Source organism: Corvus kubaryi, unplaced genomic scaffold (assembly GCF_017639235.1).
Source record: "Corvus kubaryi isolate FWS band 111438036 unplaced genomic scaffold, C.kubaryi_AGA036_p1.0 65374, whole genome shotgun sequence".
NCBI lineage: Eukaryota > Metazoa > Chordata > Aves > Passeriformes > Corvidae > Corvus > Corvus kubaryi.
The window spans coordinates 15,913-37,065 of NW_024581955.1; the positions used below are offsets into that span (position 1 = coordinate 15,913).

A 21,153-nucleotide genomic window follows, 5' to 3' on the forward strand; every position below is an offset into this window, starting at 1 on the left:
GCTATGGAGCCAGTGTATCCCAAATGTCTGTTTTACACAAGCAGTAGTTAGACTGTAAGAACATAGACATAGCTCAGATTTTTTCTTTTCCAAAAGTCATTCCCAGTTTTTGCTGCCAGTGGCCGTGTTCTGCAGGCTTCAGGGAGTAAATCTTGTCATTGGATCTTGGGGAATCTCCACTGATTTTTTGACAAAATTTCCATTTCAGTCCTCCTCTGAAGGACCCTATTTCTTTTTACAGTTCCATCACTTTTTTCTGCAATCTCTCCAGCAGGTCAGAACAAGCAGTACATTGTTAAGTGCTAGGACTTGATTTCAAGCAGTAGTGTGGGGAAGAGAAATGGCTTGCAACTATGACACTGTACAGTGAAATCCCTTGGGTGCTGGTCTCTTCCTTAGCTTACAGAATCGAGATAAAAATTTCCAGAGCATTCCAGAGTGTAAAGATATATGTGCCAAGACAGAGCACACAGAACTCACTACAACTTTGAATCATGCTAATACCTGTATGAAACAAGCATTTGCTGTTTACATAATCTTCAGTGAAGATTTCCAAGATCTTTCCTTCACTGGAAGTCATGTCTTTACCTGGACTGAAGTGGATAAACAGAGTCTTGTATTGATGTTGTATTTAACAGGTAAAATCACAAACATCATGCCAATGATTGTGTGTGGTCTAAGGATAAGTGTTTGTTGCAGAATCAGGTGTTTGTTGGTTTGGGGTTTTTTCTCTAATTCTTAGATTGATTTTGAGCTGGTTGATAACTTGTGTTTAAAGACTGGGTCTCTTTTGGGCAGGTATTTACCCTGATTAGCCACTTCATTACTAAATTAAAAGTTTTGGGTTCTCTGAGTGTGTGAACCCTTGCCAAGTTACATGGTAAGTTATACATCCCCTTTACACATTAAAGTCCCTGGAAGTTGCACATCTAACATAAAATAGAAATTAGCTCTTCATGACACACTGAATGGTTGTGAACCGTCCATAAAGAAGTATGAAAACTCCCTTGGATGAGTAGAAGTTCTCTATTCCCTTACAAATCTGATTATTAACTTGTTACACTTTTTTTTGCTCACATACCTGATATTTTTCAAGTTGAATTAAGCTTAACCACAAAAAAAAAAAAAATCACTCAAGCAAATAGGCTTTCTGTGAGAAGAAAATAGGTATTTTCTGAAATGCCTTAAAAAGTATGTCTAAAGTCCACTAACCTGTTCAAAGTGAAGTTACAACATTTCAAGTAATTGGGAGAAGTCTTATATTTAAAGTAATTAGATGGTATATTAATTATAGTCTCTATCCATAAGATTACATGTACATTTTATCCTACTATTTCAGTTTAAATACATGCTCCTCACGGCCTCAAATTTTGGTAACAGACTGTAGAACGAATAAATACTTCCTCTTACTGAAGTTTCTCAAATTATTTCCACTGTTTGAAGGGCAAGCTAAATGCAGTTATTTTTTATGTTGATCATTGTTGCCTTCTTCCTGTTCCTTCCCTTAACAGAGTCATTAGGTTGCTTCTGTGTGTTTGTTTTTTAATCTGGTTTTCTCAGCCATCTCCTTGTATTCCTACTGGGGGAATAGTGATCCACCTGCTGCCCCGTGCTAATGTGATTTGTTACACATGGCTGAAGTTAACTCAGCATGTTTTATATAAAACTCTTTGTTATATACAAAAAGTACGTACATATTGCTCAGAAGAGGTTAAAAGTCCAACAGAACCTATCTGAAACCTATTCCTCTCCAATTATGTCTCTTCTGTGAACTAGATTTCCTTCTGAACAGGCTGGAAGCACCCTTTGAATAATGTGTACCTGCTCTAATATCACTGGATGGTATCCTAAACATATATGGTGCCCTGTGGGTGTCACAGTTGGACTGTTAAGCACATGCCAAGGACATTCCTGCTCAGTTTGGAGACAAATCCTGCTCTAGGGGAGTAAAGCTAGCCTTAAGGCACCACATAAAATATTACAGACTACTGGCTTGTCAAGTAACTAATGACAGGGAATAAATGTTCCTCTTCCTGATGCCTTAGATTTTAACTTCTGTATTTTTCAAATCCTGTACTGCCTAGTGTGTAACTCTGAAGTTTTGTGTAGCCTGTTAGCTGCTGTTCTCTCATGCTGGTTAGACATTACAAACCCTCTCTAGGTTAGCTCTTCAAGGACACTGGGCCCCAAATGTGTAAACTAAAAGCCTCTGAAGAGGGGGAAAACTTGGGGTAATTACATCATAAACTGAGGTTATAATTGGAGAGTTAACCCTGATACACAAATGATATGCAAATGATATGCAAACTTATAAAAGTTTGAAGAACCTGTGACCCAGGGTCCATCTTGGGTGTAGCCTTTTGACTGCCCAGGGTGTTCCTTTGAAGGCCCTTCAAATAAATACCTCCTTTGATTCTCTTATTCTTGTCTAGTCTCTGTGTTTAGGTGGCCACCTCAGGCATCATTCCAAGTCATCCTCTCACGTTAAAGGCATCATCCAAGACCTGTCTAGAAAAGCAGCACTCAGCTTATGCACAGAAATTGATGTGTCTGGTCTCCACAATAGAGCAGCTGGTCTGCAATGGTAATTCCCAGGGACCATAATTCTCAGGGATCTCTGTGAGACTCAGGAACTGTCAGCAGCTGCCAGGAGATTAACAGGGGACTTCTGCACAGACTGTTTCTCCTTATGGACTTTCAAAGTGAATTTCATGTATGACTACCTTACAGCTACCTGGAAACAGACATTGAGCTCAGCAGCAGCAGCAAAGCTGTTGAACCATGCTCGAAGTTGACAGGCCTTAAAGAAAAAGTTAATTCCTATTTTCTTCTACCCACAGGTCTACCCACGGATAGCGCCGGCATTTTGGCACTACCTGCGGGTAGAAGTGAGGAGCGGGTATTTGAATACTCCCACATCTTTATTTTACAGCTTGGTAGTGTTTACTGACCTCCTAGTTTGTCCATTGTGCCAAAATAATGAGCTGCCATTCTAGTTGCCATTCTTCTGTGAATGTAGTCTTGTACTAATTCCATGTTGGTTTGACTGCGGTTGGGTTGGTTACTAACCCAAGTCACAAAAACATGCCTGTATGCAACGGTAAAAACAAAAAACCTGAAATCTAAAAGTCAAGGCCATATCATACATTCTGACTGTAGCACAGAGCCAAAGTACAGAAACCCATACCTGCACCTCCTTTTATAAACACATTTTACATTCATGAGAAGAATATGGAGCTTCAGGTCTGTTATATCATTTTTGCAAAGTTTGTTCAACTCAACTTGATATCATTTCTTCCCTCTTTTGTCCCTCAGGAGCATGAGCAGCTCAGCTATTCCTCCACAAGGTCCAAGGCTCCAAGTGTTATCATCACAGGTCTCAAGCCAGCCACCAAGTATATATTTCATATCAGAGTCAGGACGGCAGCAGGATACAGCGGCTATAGCCAGAAGTTTGAATTTGAAACTGGAGATGAAAGTAAGTTTTACTGAAGGAAAAAAAAAATTAAATACAATAGAAGTAGCATCTAATTCTAAACCAGTGAGACATTGGGAGTTTGAATGGCTGAACCCATACCATTTGCTTATCACAAAATGACCACTGCCATGTGATAAAAAACAAGCCTCAGACTCACAGTTCTGGATTTACAACAACACGTAGAAATGTTAGCCCGATGCTGCAGCTGAAGGAGTGTTCTCTCCCATAAAATTTCCTTATGGGTCCCTTCCAACCTGAGATACTCTAGGATTCTGTGATCCTTTCTTTCCTTATAGAAGTTCTGCCTCTTGACATCTAGAAATGCCCCTAATTGAGCTTAAGCTTCACCTAAATCCAGCAGCTTTCTGCACGCTCCCAGTGATGGACTTTTCGCTCTGTAGTTGTCAGTGCTCCCAGATTCCACAGATAAAAAACTGAAAACTTTTATATGCATTTCCATCAACCAATAAACCTACAAAATTTGGCAGTAAGAAGCAGGAAGCCCTCCTATTCCTACAAAATATGCAAAAAGGCTTCATGTGTGATGTTCATGCTCTCAACGATTTTATATTTAAGTCATGTGTTGCCCTCCGTGTTCAAAGAAACATAAAAAAAGTATTTACATGTATTTGAGAGAAAATTAGTGCAGTAGATACAACATTAAAACACTCATTAATTAAATTACTTTAATTAGCCAATTATGTTTACCATGTTTTTCATTAGTGTTTTAGAATTCAAGTTGTTTAAGCTAATGCACAGACTCAAAACTATCTAAGTGCTTCCAAGAGTACCCAGGGATTTGTGTTCCATTTTCATTGCTTCTTAACTTCTGTTTCAAAAATCAATCAGGGATAGATTTCCAAGTGCTTAATGCCTAATTGGACTTTTTAAAATTTTCTGGGTACTTAAGCCAGTTGGTTTGAATAGGAGTTGAGCACTTGGGTGCTTTCAAGAATTTCAGTAGATCTTGTCTGTCTCTTTTGGTGCAAAAAATACGAGGCTTAATTCATATAAAAAGAAAATAGTATTTAAACCTCTGTGAGGTTTCACACTGTGAAAATGTCACTTGTCCATCTAAATGAGGAAGACTGTGGTTCCAGTGACATTTCCCTCATTGGTACTGAGGGAATCTCCATCCTAGCCCCATTTCTCTTTTTCAGTCCACTGATGCAAGTGGCCCTTGGGCTGCACGGTGAGCTTAATTTTGACATCGTTTTCTAAGTATAACATCAGAGCTGAACCTGATACTGAAATAAACTGGAAAAATAAATCCATTTACGATGCCATAAACAGACCTTAACACCGTTTACCTCCCAATAATTCTGATTTCTTTTACTTCTAAGTCTAAGCACTTGCTGTCTAAACTAGCACGTTGTTTCACACAGCTGAATAAATAGAGTATGGCAATGGTTATGTCAGTATTTCCAGATACTGGTTTACCTTTACGCAGAGAGATTTGGGAGAGTTGTGTTGAGATTTGGGCTGCTTAATTTTATTAGTACCCATAAATGTTAATTGGCCCTTGCTGGTCTGCATCGGTCTTACAAAGCAGTCCTAGTCCAGCTCTGTAGGAATCTCTCTTCATCACTTACTATTCTGGCAGTGTGCAGCTCAGCTGAAAATTTGATTTTTTTAACATACATTCTTCTCAATTATTCTGAAAGATAGCAAATAATATTACACCAAGGCAGACTATTGCAGCTCCCTCCATCCCTGCTCACTAGAAACAAGTTACTTGGTGAAAATTCCACTTTTGCAATTACTTTTTGTGGACTTCCAGTTAGATTTTAATTAACTCAAAATTAACATTTTCATGAGAAGCCTGGGAAGAATAGAATGTTTTTAAAGTCTGTGTTGTCAGAAAATTTATCAACCAACACTTTCATGAAAATAACCAAAAATATTTTAAGTCATGTGTTTGATAAAAATCCTCCTCAGTTGGCATTAGCTTGTAACGTCCTTCAGCTCTCTGCCAATTGTACATGTTACAGAAGAAAAGAATTCCCAGACCAGTTTCAGGTAAACATCCAAGGTTATTCCATTTACCCTGCTTGAATACTGAGAATTTGTTAATAGATAGCAGTAAAGCGAGCAATCCAAAATGAGAGTTTTTCTTCAATAGACTAATTATAGAAAATTAGTGGTTCATCAGCTGTGAGATGTGTATATCAATGTCCTGAAATACAGTGCCCTTGGCAGGACAGTGTCCTGCCTTCTCTGCTGTCCTGGTGAAACACTACCTGTGTCACTTCAGTTATAAAGGATAAAATAGATTCACCATTACCTGGAACACTAAAACATTTTGGTGTGATTGCTAAAGGGGTGCATGAGGGACAGAGAAGACCAAATCTGCAGCAGCAATGGAAAAACTTAGTTAGCAGTGCTGATGTGTTTTTTGGGAAGCACCCTCACTTACCCACAGACTGAGGCAGCCATGGCTTGGGGAGCTCTGTTGTTGGACTCTTCTCCCTGCTGCAAAGACAGTCAGGTGGAGCATCCAAAAGAGTAAAATTTGTATTTTCATTGTGATAGGAAATGGAGTTACCTAGGGTAGTTAGAAAAATTCGCTTCAAGGAAGTGGGGAGGGATGAATGGATGCTGACAGGCATTTCTCCCCCTGTTAAAGCTCAGAGGCTGCAGCTGGGAAATATGAAACCTTTCCAAAGCACAGCAACCACCACTTGTCACTGTGTTTCTTGTTGCCATTTTATTCAGTCTCTGTTTCAGCACTTTTCAGGCAAAACACTTGTAGCAGAGCTGGCAGGTTTTCATACACTCCAGCACACACACAGGTGCCACTGCTGGGGCTATAAATTGGAGCATAAACCTCACTTGTAGTTCCTGCTTTTATCTGTCACAATTACCAGCTATCTGAGTCACCACAAAAACACTCTGGTCCTTCTAAACAGAGAATAAAATGTGTTCTGACAATAAAAAAAACATTTGTCCTAGGGCAGATACTCTTTAATCTCTGACTGTTACCCTCTCTGGTTTTTTTCCCCTCTCTTCTAACTAGCTGGTTTTGGAAGACTTTTTCTGTTTGGTTGGTTTTGTTGGGGGGTGTTTTGGTTTTTTTTTTAATTAATGATTCAAAGCTTTTTTTTTTTTTTTCCTAGAGTCGTGGGTTTTTTACAACGTTACCTTAGAGGCCCTTCTGTCCAGAGGAATTTGTAAAATATTGAACAATTTACAGCTTTAGGCAGTTTTCATGCCAAAGCAGGGCTTGTTCTAAAACCAAGGATATTTTCCTTGTCAGCCTTCCCATCATTAGAAAAAAATAATCCGAAAGTGAAGTGTTCTGGAAGGGGCCTAAGGGACAAAGTAGCATTTATGCAGTGTGGACTTGTGCTTGGGCTGAACAGAGCCATAAATGTGGGCACATGATGATATTTAATCCAAAAGCAATGCAGACTTTGTATACTTTAAATTATTAACACTAAAAACTTAAACATTTCAGAAGTACTAATGGAATGCCTGATTAGGTGTTTCATAAAGTTGAAGACTGTGAAAAAATAATTTGCTGAAGCCCTGATCTTGATGAATCAATAAGTTTAATTTCTTTACCATAGTCTCAGATGGTGATTTTTGTCTATTGCCAGAAAATTCTGCTGAATTTTCACTTTCTTCTCCCTCTTCCCACATCCAAAAAATCTACCTTTAACTTTTCATCCTCAAATCATGCAGCAAGGCTGCCATGACAGAGAAGCCATCCCTAGGATTTTTAGAAATAAACTGAATTACCAATTCAAAATTGAGTTGGTTTTGGGTTTTTTTTACAATGTTTTTTGTTTTGAAAATAGTTAATTGAATTATTTGTTGAAACAAACAAATGAGATGACACATATATTTAGAAACTGCATTGTTGGATCTCTCCTCACCTCTGCCTCGTCCTACTGTTCATTCAATATTAGTCAGCAATGGACGCCAAAGAATGTCTCATTTTAGTCTTTAGTCTCTTTCCTTACTGTGTTTAATATTTGCAGCCATTTGGTCTTCACATTTGATTTTGATCTATCTGATTGCACTACTGTATGTGTCCAGAAAACCCAGAGACTTCACTTTTCCTCTGCATTTCCTAAACAAGAGCAATGTCCTTGTTCAGATCTCGAACCGCTTGCACAAGCTTTCCATTTGTCCACTGGCCCGGAAGTGAATGTTAAGGGAAACATTTGGAAGAAAGCTTTTCAAGTGAATAGACACCAAAAAGTTTTAGATTTGTATGCTAGTGAAAGCACTGTTTTTTCATTCTAAAAGTCCTTTTTAAGATCACCTTTCCTTTGCCTTCTCATTTCCCCTTGGATTGGAGCCCATCAGCTCACTGCATCACAGAACTGCAAAGGAACTACATTTTCATTTGTGAAAACGTAAAGGTTGTCCTAATGAGACTTTGTGTTTTTCTTACCTATTGTTTTTAAGCACTGTTGTTTACAATGCCTTGTAAATCCACCTGACAGCCTGTTCTGTCTATTAGAGCTCCAGTGCTCACTGTCCACACTTACCTGTCTTACAGCTACTCACTGTTATCAGTCTAGCTGTCTTTCTGGCACTTTTTGATCTTTCAGTCTGCTGGAGGGTCTGCTGCCTGATAGATGTCAAATTGAAGTAATGAAAGGATGAAGCTGAGAGACAGAAGTGAGCTGTCATTAGGGCTTCCAGCTCTTTTACACCAAATACAGAAACTTGTAAAATGTTTTGGAGAGATTTGTTCAAAGAAAAAGAAATAGCAGAGCTGAAAGATTCTCTCTGTCTTTCAGCCTTTTGCACTGTGACTAAAACATCTGCACCATTTCTTCCAGTCTGCCCAGTGAGGAAATGAAGCCTGAGGATATTTCCCTTCAGCCCAGAGAGGAGGGAAAGTGCAGCTCCTCCTCCATGCATTTGGGTGAAGAACCCAGAGAGAAGCTGAGTCTGGACATGGGTGTAAAGAGTGGATTGTAGGGGCAGAACTGACACCAGGCTGGATGCAGAAGGGATTTCTGGGCATGGTGTTAAGCAAGGAAGCTGGAACGATGCAACCAGAAACTTTAAATATCATTTCGGGCCTATAACATGAGTTAAGCATGAAGAGCAATGGCAGCGAGGAGTTTATCTGGGTAATAAGCTCCTGGATGCGTGTATGATCCATACTGCAGTTCTAAAATCAAGTCATAGCTTTGACTAACCGCATCAGTTGCAGTTAAAATGCGGTTGAAGAGCTTTGCCACCCAAACATTACACTGCTGAAACATCTGGGATAAGTCATAAATTCTCCCTTTTCCTTGTTTTAGCTTCTCATTTTTTGTTTGCTGCCCCAATGAACTTACAGAGCAGACAGGTAGAGAGAATGAGACATAGTACCAGGCTAAACAGTCAGCCCAGTTAGAGAAGTGCTAAGCTCCCTTAGCTCTGCTCATGGTTTATCATAAAGTTGAGGTGCCCTAGACAGTGTAGAGACAACAAAATATTGATTTTAGCTATAGGAATGCTGGCCATGTTGTCCAACAAATGAGATTCTGGAAAAAAATGCTGTGTACTTCTGTGATTAAATGCAGTACTCTCATATGTACACACAAAGAGATGAAATGAGGTTGCAGGAACTTGCTTGACTTTGCAAACTGTCATAGTTGTTTTTTAAACTGAGATTTTCTGTCTTACATAATCAAGAAGTTCTGAGGAGAAACACAGGGTTACATATCAATATGCACAGGAAACATAAGGAAGGAAAACCAGGAAGTAACAAAAATATTCAAGAACATGCACAACAGAAACAGTTAAAGCTCTTAGTATTTACAACTTGAACTTTACTTTAAGAGAAAGCTGGAGAAATGAGAAAAGAGCAGAGAGGTTGACAGACACATAGAATTTAATATAGAATGGCAAAATGCTGTAAAAATTCTAGGTATGGAGGGTCCCTGATTACTGTCTTCTCACTGGCTAAATAGTTTTTTGTGGAACTTTTTACCTGCATGTGATAAATCTGTGTATGTGCATACTTGTGTGCTTATATATGTGTTGTTCATTGCACTGTGCCTTTAATGATTTTATTGAGGGATCAATTCAAGCAAAAATAAGTATTTCCATCATTTTGCCTTACCTGCCTCTCTGTCAGTTTTTAACAAATCCACATTTTCCAATTATACTCGTCTGTCATGTGACATTTTTATCTGGCAAGTAAATTAAGGTCAGCTGGAAGTTTCAGGCTTGAAAGCTCCTTGTAGTGATTTAACTACATGAAAAACAAAACCCTAATGTATTTGAATCTGGCACCTCTGCCAACACAGTAAAATACAAACAAGAGGAACAGTATTATCACTTTTTCAGCTAAAAATCATACTGTTTGCAGGCAGAAAGAACTTAAATCTGTCTGGAATTTCTCCCTTTCATTTATGTGACTTTGGTTCCTGACAGAAAATATATGTTATTAAATTACTAGATTGGTTTCTGTTTTAGCTAGAACACCAAAAAATAGCAGCTCCATCCAGCAGAAATGATCAGGACACATCTTCATCTCCATAGCTGCAGGTGCTTCTTTGGACCATGGAGTCAGTCCCTACATTTGCACCATGAAAGTTCCTGGGTTGTTCTCTTGGCAGTGAATGACTGTTGAAAAAAATCACAGTTAATTTTTCTTTTGACAAATTAATTTTTCTGTTAATTTTGAGCTTGTGTTTTTCTTTCCTCCTGCTGAATCCACTAATTTTGCATAATCTTTTTCCTATTAAAAGGAGAGGTGCAGTTTGTCCTCTCATTTCCACTGCAGAGATGGGCAAGACTCCTCTGAACCCTTCTCTGTGTACAATTCAAGCCATGCCTGACTGCAACAATCTTTGCCACATTTAACACAGTTCTCAATAGTCTGAAAAATGGTATTCAGCATTTGCTTTGGAGAGCTTCTTATTATTTGCATTGTTACTTGTGTGGCATGATATTTGTTATGTTGTATTTTTCCAAATAAACCAGAGCCTGTGGAAGACACCACAGAGCTGGAATCCACTCCTGTAACATCACTACATGTCATTTAACTGTTCAGTCAATATTTGCTCCATCATTTATTGGAAGATGTATATATTTAACTTGTCTGACCACAGGTACTGAATGCCTTGTAATTTACTGCCTCTGCATGCTTCCATAAAATTATATGGACAGAAACCTAATGGCAGAAATTTAACAAGGTGTTTTTGCTGAAAATCTGACATAAGCTACTATTGTTTTTATTCGCTTTGCTGCTCCTACAAAGCCAGTTTACACCACGAGTTTTTGAGCCACACACAAATATTATTCAGAAGCCAAATGCTTTTCTTGGAAACAGCATTTTATGAGGCTTTGGATAGCAATGTGTGCATTGCATTGAGCTTCATCAGCTGCAAAGTGAGGGAACATAGCTTGCTGAGCTTTCTAGACAGCAGCCTAGGTGATTTCCCTAAGCTTTAATCGCCTGGTGCCTGAAAAAAGCTGAAGATTTTGCTTATTGAACAATTTGCAAGTTCACCAAATCAAAGTTGCTTCCCTGATGTAAAAATTATATTCTTTTCTGCATTTACTCCTGTTTTCAGAAGTAATTGAATAGAATTATTTATTCTCCTTTCAAAACAATGTTTTATTTCCCATGGAAATAGAAAGTAAGAATTGGGTAAATGTCATGTGGTGTAAATGTTCAAGTGTAGCAGAGTTTAACAAATAAAACTTCAGAGTCCCAAGACAGGAGACAGAGAAAAAAATGAGCCTAATTCTTTTTCTGCTCGTGTAGTCTTTGGACAGTGAGGACCACCTGGACCATAAGTAGGTAAACTGTCAATGTAAAGATTTCATATTAATGCACAATAAAGTAACAAAAAGAGGAAGTGTCCAGCAACTGTATAATTTCAGGTGATCTTTTTTAACTCCCAAACATCCTACAAAAAGCAGAGAGAAAAACAAGAGGCCTAAGACATATTATGGTGAACTGTGTGTATTTTGTGACAATAGAACTGAACACCAGACATGCTGAAGAGTGTGTGAAGCTGCACATTAGGTGTGGGTTTTTGCTTTGCCTCCTCCTGAATCCAGTTTATTATTTCTCACATACCCAGCACTGCTGCTGACTTCGCTGGGACAGGGGGATGGAGAGAACTTCTGAATTAGATGCAGGTTTAAGATAAATAAAGCTAAGGAAGAAAATACAGGTTTGTGTCCAAAATCCTGTCATATTCAAACTTTAGTAAATTGCAAGTGTTTGATAGTGACAAATCCTGACTGTATAAACCTGCAAACATCTCCCCTCCATCCTAGTTGGGACATGGCTTATTGTCACTTCGCAGACACGTTTGTGTCCAATGTCCTTGCTAAGCACCAAGGAAACCATTACAAACAAATGGCAACATTTGACCATTGAAATGATTTCAGCCATTCTGCACAATCCCTGGGTGATGGATGGAGCATCAACCTCTTTTCTCTGTGCTTCTCTTTCAGCTTCTGATATGGCTGCAGAGCAGGGACAGATTCTTGTAATTGCCACTGCTGCTGTTGGTGGATTCACTCTCCTGGTCATCCTCACTTTGTTCTTCCTCATCACTGGCAGGTAATTAAAACACTGTTCTCATATAGTCTCACCTAAAGTTAAGAATTTAAGAATATTTAAGTCATTAAACCACATTTTCAGTGCTAAAATTAGGGTTAGACACAGTGGAATATCCTCTTTGTTCAGCACTGTTTCTACAGTTCTCTTGTGAGTGTTGTTTTTCATAAAGACACATTTTGGGGAGATAAGAAATTATGTGAAATCAGGAAATAGTTTGGATATTTAAAAAATAAGTTTATGGAGCTCTTGCCTACAGAATGATAATTTAAAAATACAATATATCTGCTGCACCCTCAAGGCTCTGACATTACAAGGAAAAAAAGAAGAAAAAAGATCCCCACAGTGTATTTTACAAGATCTCATAACTGTCAATTGCAAAGCTTTAGAGGGTGGAACCGTGGGATTTTTGATGTCTTGGGGTTGGCATTGTACCTTGCTAAAGGCACTTGAATGGACCCTTTTTATTACTTCCACTGTATTCAACTTGTAGGAAAAGCCACACACAATTATATTTTTTTTTTTTCTATTTTTTTTATCTTATATATTTTTTTTTCTATGCACATTTCTGCATCTCTTAAGATGGAATGCAGGAATTATGTAACAAAAGTAAACTAAGGAGAACTATACTCTGAAACACCAAAATGGTTCTACTGCCTGTGATATCACTGGTGAACAGAAAATACCTTACTAAAGGTTCTATTTTATAGCTTTTTGACTTTTTTTTTTTTTTAAATTGAAGGTATCCCAATTAAATCTATGTTGCAGCACTGCTGTTGCATTGGCAGGGGAATTTTACCAGTCTGGACAATGTAGGGTTTTTTTATAACCAGTGTCATTCTTGTTCTTGAAATTCTTTTAGTGCAGTGCTGTTTGTCCACCTTTCTTCTGTGTTGATCAGGATCAAGTAATGACATTGTGCAAATTAGATGAGAAAGTATTTTGCGTTGAGTGATGGTGCTGAGTTTGCTTTGGCAGGTGCTGCGTTGCACACTGAAGGTTTTAAGGGAACTCACAAATTCTAACTGGACATGCTAAAAAAGACGTGTAGGTTGGACCCTCAGTCCTGGCTGAAGCTCAGATTCCCACAGGCCCAGCTCCTTCCAGGGTGCCTTGTTTCCGTTCTCCCTGAGCCTCAGGTGTTTCCTGGATGATTTCCAGACTTCACCTCCTTTCACCACCAGGAAGCAAAGCAACATTTAAAAGGACCCATTGTGTCCCCATGTGCTCTGTGAGACATCAGTGGCACCACAGTGCCATGGATCAAGGAAACCTGAACCCAGACTGTTGCTCTGTATGGATAAGGGCCTTCAAGCAGAGGAATTAGCTCGGAGCTCCTGCAGCAGGATCTGTAGCAGGGGTTGTGTGGGCTCTGGGCCCTCTCTACCCTTTCCCCCTCTCCCTCCTCAGACACAAAAAACAGATGCTGGAAGAGCCTCCATGTGGATAGGATTGTCCATGAGTTTCCTTCTTACCTGGTTCAAGGACAGAAAAAATCCAGAGCTGGGGTGGGATTCTGCACTGCTCCTGTTGTGGTTTGGATCCTGTTTACGCCCAGAGAAAAGATGTGACACTCACTCTTCTGAATGTGAAAATGGTCCTCACTGTTATCAATAAAGGGTGCTGCACTTTTAGATTTGTAATTACACATTTGTTTTGTTGATACAGCACTACCTCTGATTTGAAAGGAAAGTGAAGTTATATCAGTGTAGGTCTGAGGTTTTATTTGCAGTACCCCAGCAACTAAATATGGCACTGCAGTAGCTGCCATTATATGAGTTAATGCTCTCTCTGCTAAATAATAAAACCAGTTAAATCTGACATTCTGGTAAAGGTTATGACAGCAGTTAACCTTGGAACATATTGTGGCCTTAGATAATCGTAGAGGCTAAGTAAATATTCCTACAATTACTACAGAAGGTGACAAACAGTAGGGTCTTTTAGAAGAGAGAGGAATTTTTTAGACAAATTTCTAGAGAAAATTACTGTGTGGAATCCTTACGTGAAATCCTGAAACATAACTCAAACACTTCCTGTAGAAAAAAATCACTAAACTCAGGAATAAAAAAAAAAAAAAAAAGGAAATTTTTTTTTTTCTGTGTTTCTTCCTCCTGTTTTCTAACGTTAAGGATATCAGAGATTCTCTTAGCTTTTTACTGCCTTCCTCAATGGGACCGTTTCAATTACGTAAGATATGAATCCATTTTGAAGTGCTGCTTAAATGCAGTGATAAGAGCATGTTCCACAGAAGACAGAGCAAGAAAATTTTGAATAAATACTCAATTTACTCTAGGACTGGAGGCAAATTTCAGCATGAAAAATGGGACTGGTACCCTACAGATGTGCTCTGCTTCACTGTTCAGAATTAACAATTCGATGAGCTGTCGAGTCTCAGGGCTGCTGATGAGCCTATTCAGAGTGGAGAGGCCGGGTTAAATGAGCACCTGCCTCGGCGCTTTGCTGAGTGATTATCCACCAGGAGCAAGTAGAAAGCATGGCTGTCAATTGCAGATAGGAATATGAAAGCAACAGAGACTTCAAGACACAGGACTGGGGTCTCGGCTCAGTTCCAGGAAATTGAATGGTAAAGTTCAGTCTGATTTAGTCTTAGGTCCAATTGTTCTGTAGCCAACCTGAGCAGAGAATGTGGAGACTCCTCTGCTGGTGATTAATCACTGGTTTCTGTAGTCAAACTTTGGGGGCCCACGGCTGTTTAGGAGGGTTGGGTGAGGTTAAAGTCTTGTTTCTTTGACTGTTCCCTTGGGTAAACACTTGGGAGTGTAAGAACTTTTGTTTAGGGATCTTGGCAGGTGGCACCCTAGAGACCAGTTGTTCAGTTATCCTAAAAACGTCACTGGCATCCTTAGTGAGTCCCAGCAACTGGTGTTCAATCTCAAGGTTTCCACAGAATCTGAGAATCCACTGGTTTGCATTCTCTCCACAAGGGTACATCAGCTTCAGGAGTTTTTGCCCTTCATTTGCTTGTCATTACCTGTGTAGCAGTGAATGAATTTGTGACTTTCCTACTGTGTTTCAGCAGTTTGAACAAACCACTGAAGTGAAGTGGGTGTGTTCACCTTTTCCTCATATCTCTCCACTGTTAGAATGGATATACTGACTGTAGTTATTTTTATTTAATTTTATAATTCTGTTAATGTTCACACAGAGGACAGGAATTTTTTTTCAAGCTGGTCTAGGAGCTGCATGTCTGTACTCTGCAGCACATGTCCACAGGCACTGCTGTTCTCCACTGCCATCAGTGCCTCTACAGCCCTTTGCCATCTCTTAAACCAAAAGATTTCCCTCTAAATTGTAATTTTTAGGCTGTTCATTGAGTGAGAAAGGGCTTTAAGACCAAGAGCAAATATTTTGGTTTTTTCTTAACTGAAACAGTTGTTCCTGCCATGTGACCCTCTAAATGAGCATTATCAGTCCTGCAGGTAGGCAGTGTTCAGAAGCTCAGACTGCACAGAGCCACTCAACAAAAGACAAAAAAGGGGTCCTGATGTGAAAAAATATTTTCTTTTTTCATGAAACATGGTGAAGTCATTATTATTCTATTATGAAGAAAATGAGAGGGTTTTTTTACCCACGGTATACAAAAGTTAAGGGGATAAGGTTTAATTACTACAGGCCTGTGTATGCAAACAGGAATGCAGGAAAGTAATAATTTTTTGAAGTATCAGAATTCTTTGGAGGAGTCAAACTTGAAAATAAAGTATTGCATCAAACAAACTCAGGTAGTCCTTGTCATGCTAGTCATTCAACTGTGATCTGTTTTTCTTTGTATATAATCTGTTTGTAGTTCATCGTGCATATTTCCCTCTTTAGATTCATAAGTAAATATATATATATATATATGCCAAATGCAAAGATTTTGGCTTTCATGAAAGTGCAAATAAAATTTAATGTACACCTGTTTTATTCATGGCAAGTACTTTATTTAAAACCTCACTTGTTTTTCCTGAAAGATGCCAGTGGTACATAAAGGCCAAGATGAAATCTGAGGAGAAAAGAAGGGCTCATTTGCAAAATGGACACTGTAAGTAGTTCAGCACTGTGCTACCTAATATGCATATCATGTTTTAAATGAAGAATGTCCACTGTTTCCTGAACAGCTTTGCCCTTGATGTTTCAATGTGATTATTTGAGTAGTTCCTTACTGTCTGCATCATCAGAGGTCTTTATTTTTGTTTGCTTGTTCTCTTGAACAATTTCACTAAATATATTCTAGTTATTAAGGGTTTTTTGGTATTCAGCTAATAATATTTAGCAGGTTTTCAGGTATATTTCATTGAAATCTCAGTTATTCTGGGTACTGAATTTCTGCCTCAAAACTCCTCTCTTGGTGACTGTATGACTTATTTGTACCTAGTTCTCTTTGAATTTAGGGATCTACACTTCTAGCCACCCAAGAAAAAAGAAGTGGAATGAGTTGTCTTCCCTCGTGTTCCTGCTCACTGATGAGTACAGTGAGAGAAAATCCTGGTGATCTCTCATGGGCAGTAATTAGTTTATATAGTTTAGTTTAGCTACCTACTTTAAATTAGTTGCCTTAGTGTTTTCTGTTAAGAGTCACCAATTGAATTTTTTTTTTTTTTAGTCAAAGGGTATTATACAAAGGGTATCAAATTTTATTCTTTCATCATTTTGATACCATCTCTGGAATTACTATGATCAACGCCGAAGTCACCAGAAGTAAAATCTTTTTCAGGTGACACCACTGTATCAAGCCAATGTCACTTTCTGTCAGGGAAAAGGGCATATTTGCCCATAAAGATGTTTTTGCCATTTGTTTCCAAACATGGCCAGAAATGAAAGACAACAAAAAACCCTCCTGCTGGGGAGTTTGATATATGCCTCTCAGACCGTGAGTAAATTTGAAAAAAGCCTCACTTGGTGTCTTTCAGGTCTGGGTGAATGATGACTGTATTTCATGACACAAAGCTTCATCTCAGAGCCTTCCCATTCATTTGTAGTGATCTCAGCATCACACTGGAGGAGGCAAGTCTCTACTCATAGATGTGGTCCATAGAACCAAGAATAAAGAGGAATTACTGTTTTAGACTCAGCTATTAAGTGACAAGAGAAAGAAGGCCGAGAAATGCTTCATTCTTTTTAAAGGAATTCTCTGGACCCAGCTGCAGAAGCCTCTTTTTATTCTGATAAATTGATGCATTATTAACATCAGCTTCTGATAATGGACTGAAAGTTTTCCAGAACTTAATCATGATATGGCAGCAGCCTAGAAGAATTCCCAGGCAGATAGTCCAGAAGAAACAACACAAGTTCTTGAACATGCTGTACTCAGGAACACAAGGGATATTAGCCATGCCAGGAAATGATGGCTTGCTGGAGCCTGCCAAAGCAATCTGGCACCAACCCACTACTGCCATGGCCATCTCCAAGGAAACAGACAGAAATTATCTTGAAAATGGATTTGGATATTTTTGTTGTCATCTTGCACCTGGCTCTCTGGCTGTTCCAGCTGATCAGAAGAGAACAAAGCAGCACAGTCCTCCAGGATTCATCCTTAGAGAAAAGGAACTCAAAGATTTGACCTGTTTGGCAAAACAGGATGTTCAGCCATCCACTCCTAAATGAAAGGAATGAACTAGAAACAACTGTTTTCAAAGTAAGGGACAGATTGCCTCAATTGCCCAAGGAGCAGCCAAGGGGAATATAAAGTGCTTTGGCAATAATCACTGTTAGTTTTGACGCCCTGCTTTTCCCCATATCATTGAGCCCTCACTTGGTGTCTCTGCAGGCCCTTTTTCAAGTGACCAGCTCTTCTGTCGGGTTCTGAAATTTTAAACCTGGAAGATTTAATATGCTATTTTCAGTTCTTTCAACTGTCTAGTCAAAAAAAAAACAACCCACTTATTGTTGCAGTGCATGAATGTCAACGAGTTCTTGATTCCTATTTTTCTCTCTTTCTTTCAGTACGTTTCCCAGGACTCAAAACATACATAGATCCAGACACGTATGAAGACCCATCTCTTGCTGTCCATGAGTTTGCCAAGGAGATTGATCCTTCAAGAATTCGTATTGAAAGAGTCATTGGTGCAGGTAAAACTATAGCTACTGTAAAAAAATCTCTAGGCATGGCAAGACTGCTTTTCATAAGCATTAGGAAATTAATTCAGTAGCAATTTTTTTGTGTAGGATTGATTTTTTTGCCTGGTTTATTGTTTTTTGGGGGTTTTTTATTTTGTTTTGGGTTTTTTCCCAGATGTATTCAAAACACTGTGTCACTCAGCATTTGCCATAGTTCTTGTCATGTATTCTCAGTCACTGGGGGTGAAATTAGGCTGGAATCTCTTTGTATGGGGATATAAATTCAGAATATAGAAGACTGAGAAAAAATTATTCTCAAATAGACAACTGGAGGAGTGTGAGGGGAAAGAAGGAGAGGCTGGTTTGGGACAGGCTTTTCTGTGTGGAGAAGGGTCACTGGCAGAGAGGGAAAAGAGGAAGATCTGTTGGTAAAATGTAGACAGTATGAAAGGTGATGCCCTGTAATCCTTCTTTTTTATATTTGTTTCATATATCTTAATCACTCTAGAAAGGAAGGGTATTTTTCAGTTTAGACCCCTCATTTAATGATATGTTACTACACTGATAACCATGGAAATACCCCCAGTGTTGCTAAAAAGTGTTTTAGTCACTAGAAAATGTCATGCAAATAATCTTACAGAAATAAAACCACATCTGGTAGCAGACAGGAGAGAGAAAGTATCAACCTGAAAGTAAAAGAGAAAATTCTGTTTCACACTGCAGTCCATAGTGCTGGTACTCCAGTTCACCTTAAACCATTGCTTAAACCACATCATCTGGATCTGGAGCTGGGCACCGCTGGAATTATGAGCTTGAGAGAGCCCCCAGAGGGCTGACCTCTGCAGAAAACATTCAGTTTGCTTTCTTCTATTTCTTCCTTCTCTTCAGACACGCTATAGATATTGATGTCTTAGATTATAAAGCAGATTGAGCTGCATTCCACACCTGTGTAACTGCTGATTTCAGTTGAATACAACAGACAAGGATTATTTGTTTTAGTTCAGATTAAAGTTGTGTCCTTATTTTCAGCTTATTTCATTTATGAAAACTCTTCTCTCAGCTTCCCTCTCTTTTCCTTGTATGCATGGAAGTGTATGCTTTAACCTATTTTATTTTTATGGGTTTTATTTTCCAAAATTACATGGGTAATTTGTCAACTTCAAAAATATTCACCTAACATGACTTGCAAACAGGTTGCAATGAAATTTAAACCTACTTCCATGCGTACAAGATACAGGTTAAATACCATGGCTGAAGCAGGGAGAGTACAAATTCCCAGACAGTTCTTCAGTAGCTGTTCAGGGACATAACATATCACTAAAATTCACAGCAGTCCTAAAGATTTCTGTACATTCTCTCTAATTCTGTATTATACATTCAGCTGGATATAAAATGGATTTCTTATCACAGGAGAATTACTTTTAAAAGATGTTTACAATTTTCACCTCAGTGAAACCAAAAATCAACATCTTCTCCAAAATGAAACATTAATATCTTTTAAGAGTCAATTAATATATGCACTTCTAAATTTGTCCTGGTTTAACATTTTATTTTGGCCAATAATTCTCATTTTTAATTCCTATAACTTTAATTTTTCAAACAAAAATAATTTCCATTCAAGAACCAGAAGAAAATCGCAAATATTTGAAAAAAAAAATTTCTAGCATTTCTGGTCATGACATTTTTAAAACGGATCTTCTCCTGAAAGCAGTTTCCAGGTATTTTTCCAATGGAAAAAGTCATGTCTAAAAGTTCTTGATAATTCACTACTTGCAGTTCAGATGGCTGTGACACTCAAGGCAAGTATTTTTTCTTAGTTTCTGTTTTCAGCTTAACTCAAACCTAACTCTGTACCCAAGTTATATTTTAAAGTATTTGGTAATTATATCTTGCCCATGACACTTTTTTCTGCCCCATCTCTTCTTGCTATTAAGGCTTCAGCACCTCTTCAAGGAATGAATTCCCAGAGGTACTTTGTCTTAAAATGTACAACTATCCTCTTATTTTCTTTGTTAAAATGTTGAAACTCAAGGAGGAGACCAACTCTTCAGTTTTTCCCAGAGTAGGACAATATTTTTTGCATGATCTAAATCTCCTGCAAGTTCTCCCACAAGTGTAATGACTGAAATGGGGAAGTGAGTTGAGCTGTATTTGGTGCTGTGACCTTCCAGTTCTATCAGCAGCCGCTGTCTGTGCTGTAAGACATTTGTTCTGATCCCATGCAGTAATACCAGGCTGCACATCAGACTTTTAAGTGACTGACTCCTCCTGTTTCACTTTCAGTATCACATATGCTCTGCTGAATGAGAAAAGGGATGTGTGGTTTGCACAGACTAAATTTCTAGATGCTCAATTAGCTCCTTTTTGTATAATATACAGTAAGATGGATGAGGTTTATGTCATTAAAACAGGGATTGTTTACATTTTATTAAAACTGAACAGGCAATGAACTCAGTCTTTTTCTCTAGCTGTGATCAGCCTTTTCCCTGGAGCAAGGGAAAATGTTGACTTCATTGACATCTGGCTCTTAGCTTCTACTTATTACACATGCAGTCATGAACCTCAGCTGCTGCAGGGTCAACATTTATCCTGTTTATCTTCAAACTTGAGCAGTGAGAATGAGATTCTCAGATTTTAAAAACCCCTTTTGTTGAACACATTCCTCTTTGACTTTAAAAACACTGAAAATTCTTTATCTGAACAGAAGTGTAGAAAAGCTACTCCGGAATGAAATCTTATCAAACTCTCAGTGTAAATAATTCAATGCTTGAATTATATCATTGGTCTCCATCTAGTCTAAAACAGAATTAGAAGTTATTACATACCTTAGGTTTCTAAATGTAGGAATTGTCTTTTCTGGGAGCTGATGATCTAAAGTTTGACATCATGTCACAAAAAACCTGCTGGTAGTCTTTATGTTCACCAGTTTATCAATCCCAGTATCCAAGGGGAGTGAGTTTTCTTTCTCACTTTCCAAATCATGCGTCCAAAAAAGGTGGAAGAAACAGGTGTTCCTTCCCCTGCTTTGGATGTTGTACAGATAATAAATCTTGGAATTGAAAGTCATTCAGGTGCCTCCTTCAGT

The 21,153-nt window shown here is 38.5% G+C and overlaps 1 protein-coding gene across 1 annotated transcript in view; it reads left to right on the plus strand.

Moving 5' to 3' along the window:
• Positions 1-2,798: 2,798 nt before the first annotated feature.
• The window catches only part of LOC121673380 (ephrin type-A receptor 6), a gene marked incomplete at its 5' end in the record, with an annotated part of 112,048 nt that continues 93,693 nt past the window's right edge, over positions 2,799-21,153 (plus strand). Inside the window, 5 exons of the mRNA XM_042046647.1 lie at positions 2,799-2,888; positions 3,316-3,478; positions 11,906-12,014; positions 15,983-16,053; positions 17,955-18,080. Coding sequence (XP_041902581.1) covers positions 2,799-2,888; positions 3,316-3,478; positions 11,906-12,014; positions 15,983-16,053; positions 17,955-18,080 — 559 coding nt within the window. The remainder of the gene's footprint in view (positions 2,889-3,315; positions 3,479-11,905; positions 12,015-15,982; positions 16,054-17,954; positions 18,081-21,153) is intronic.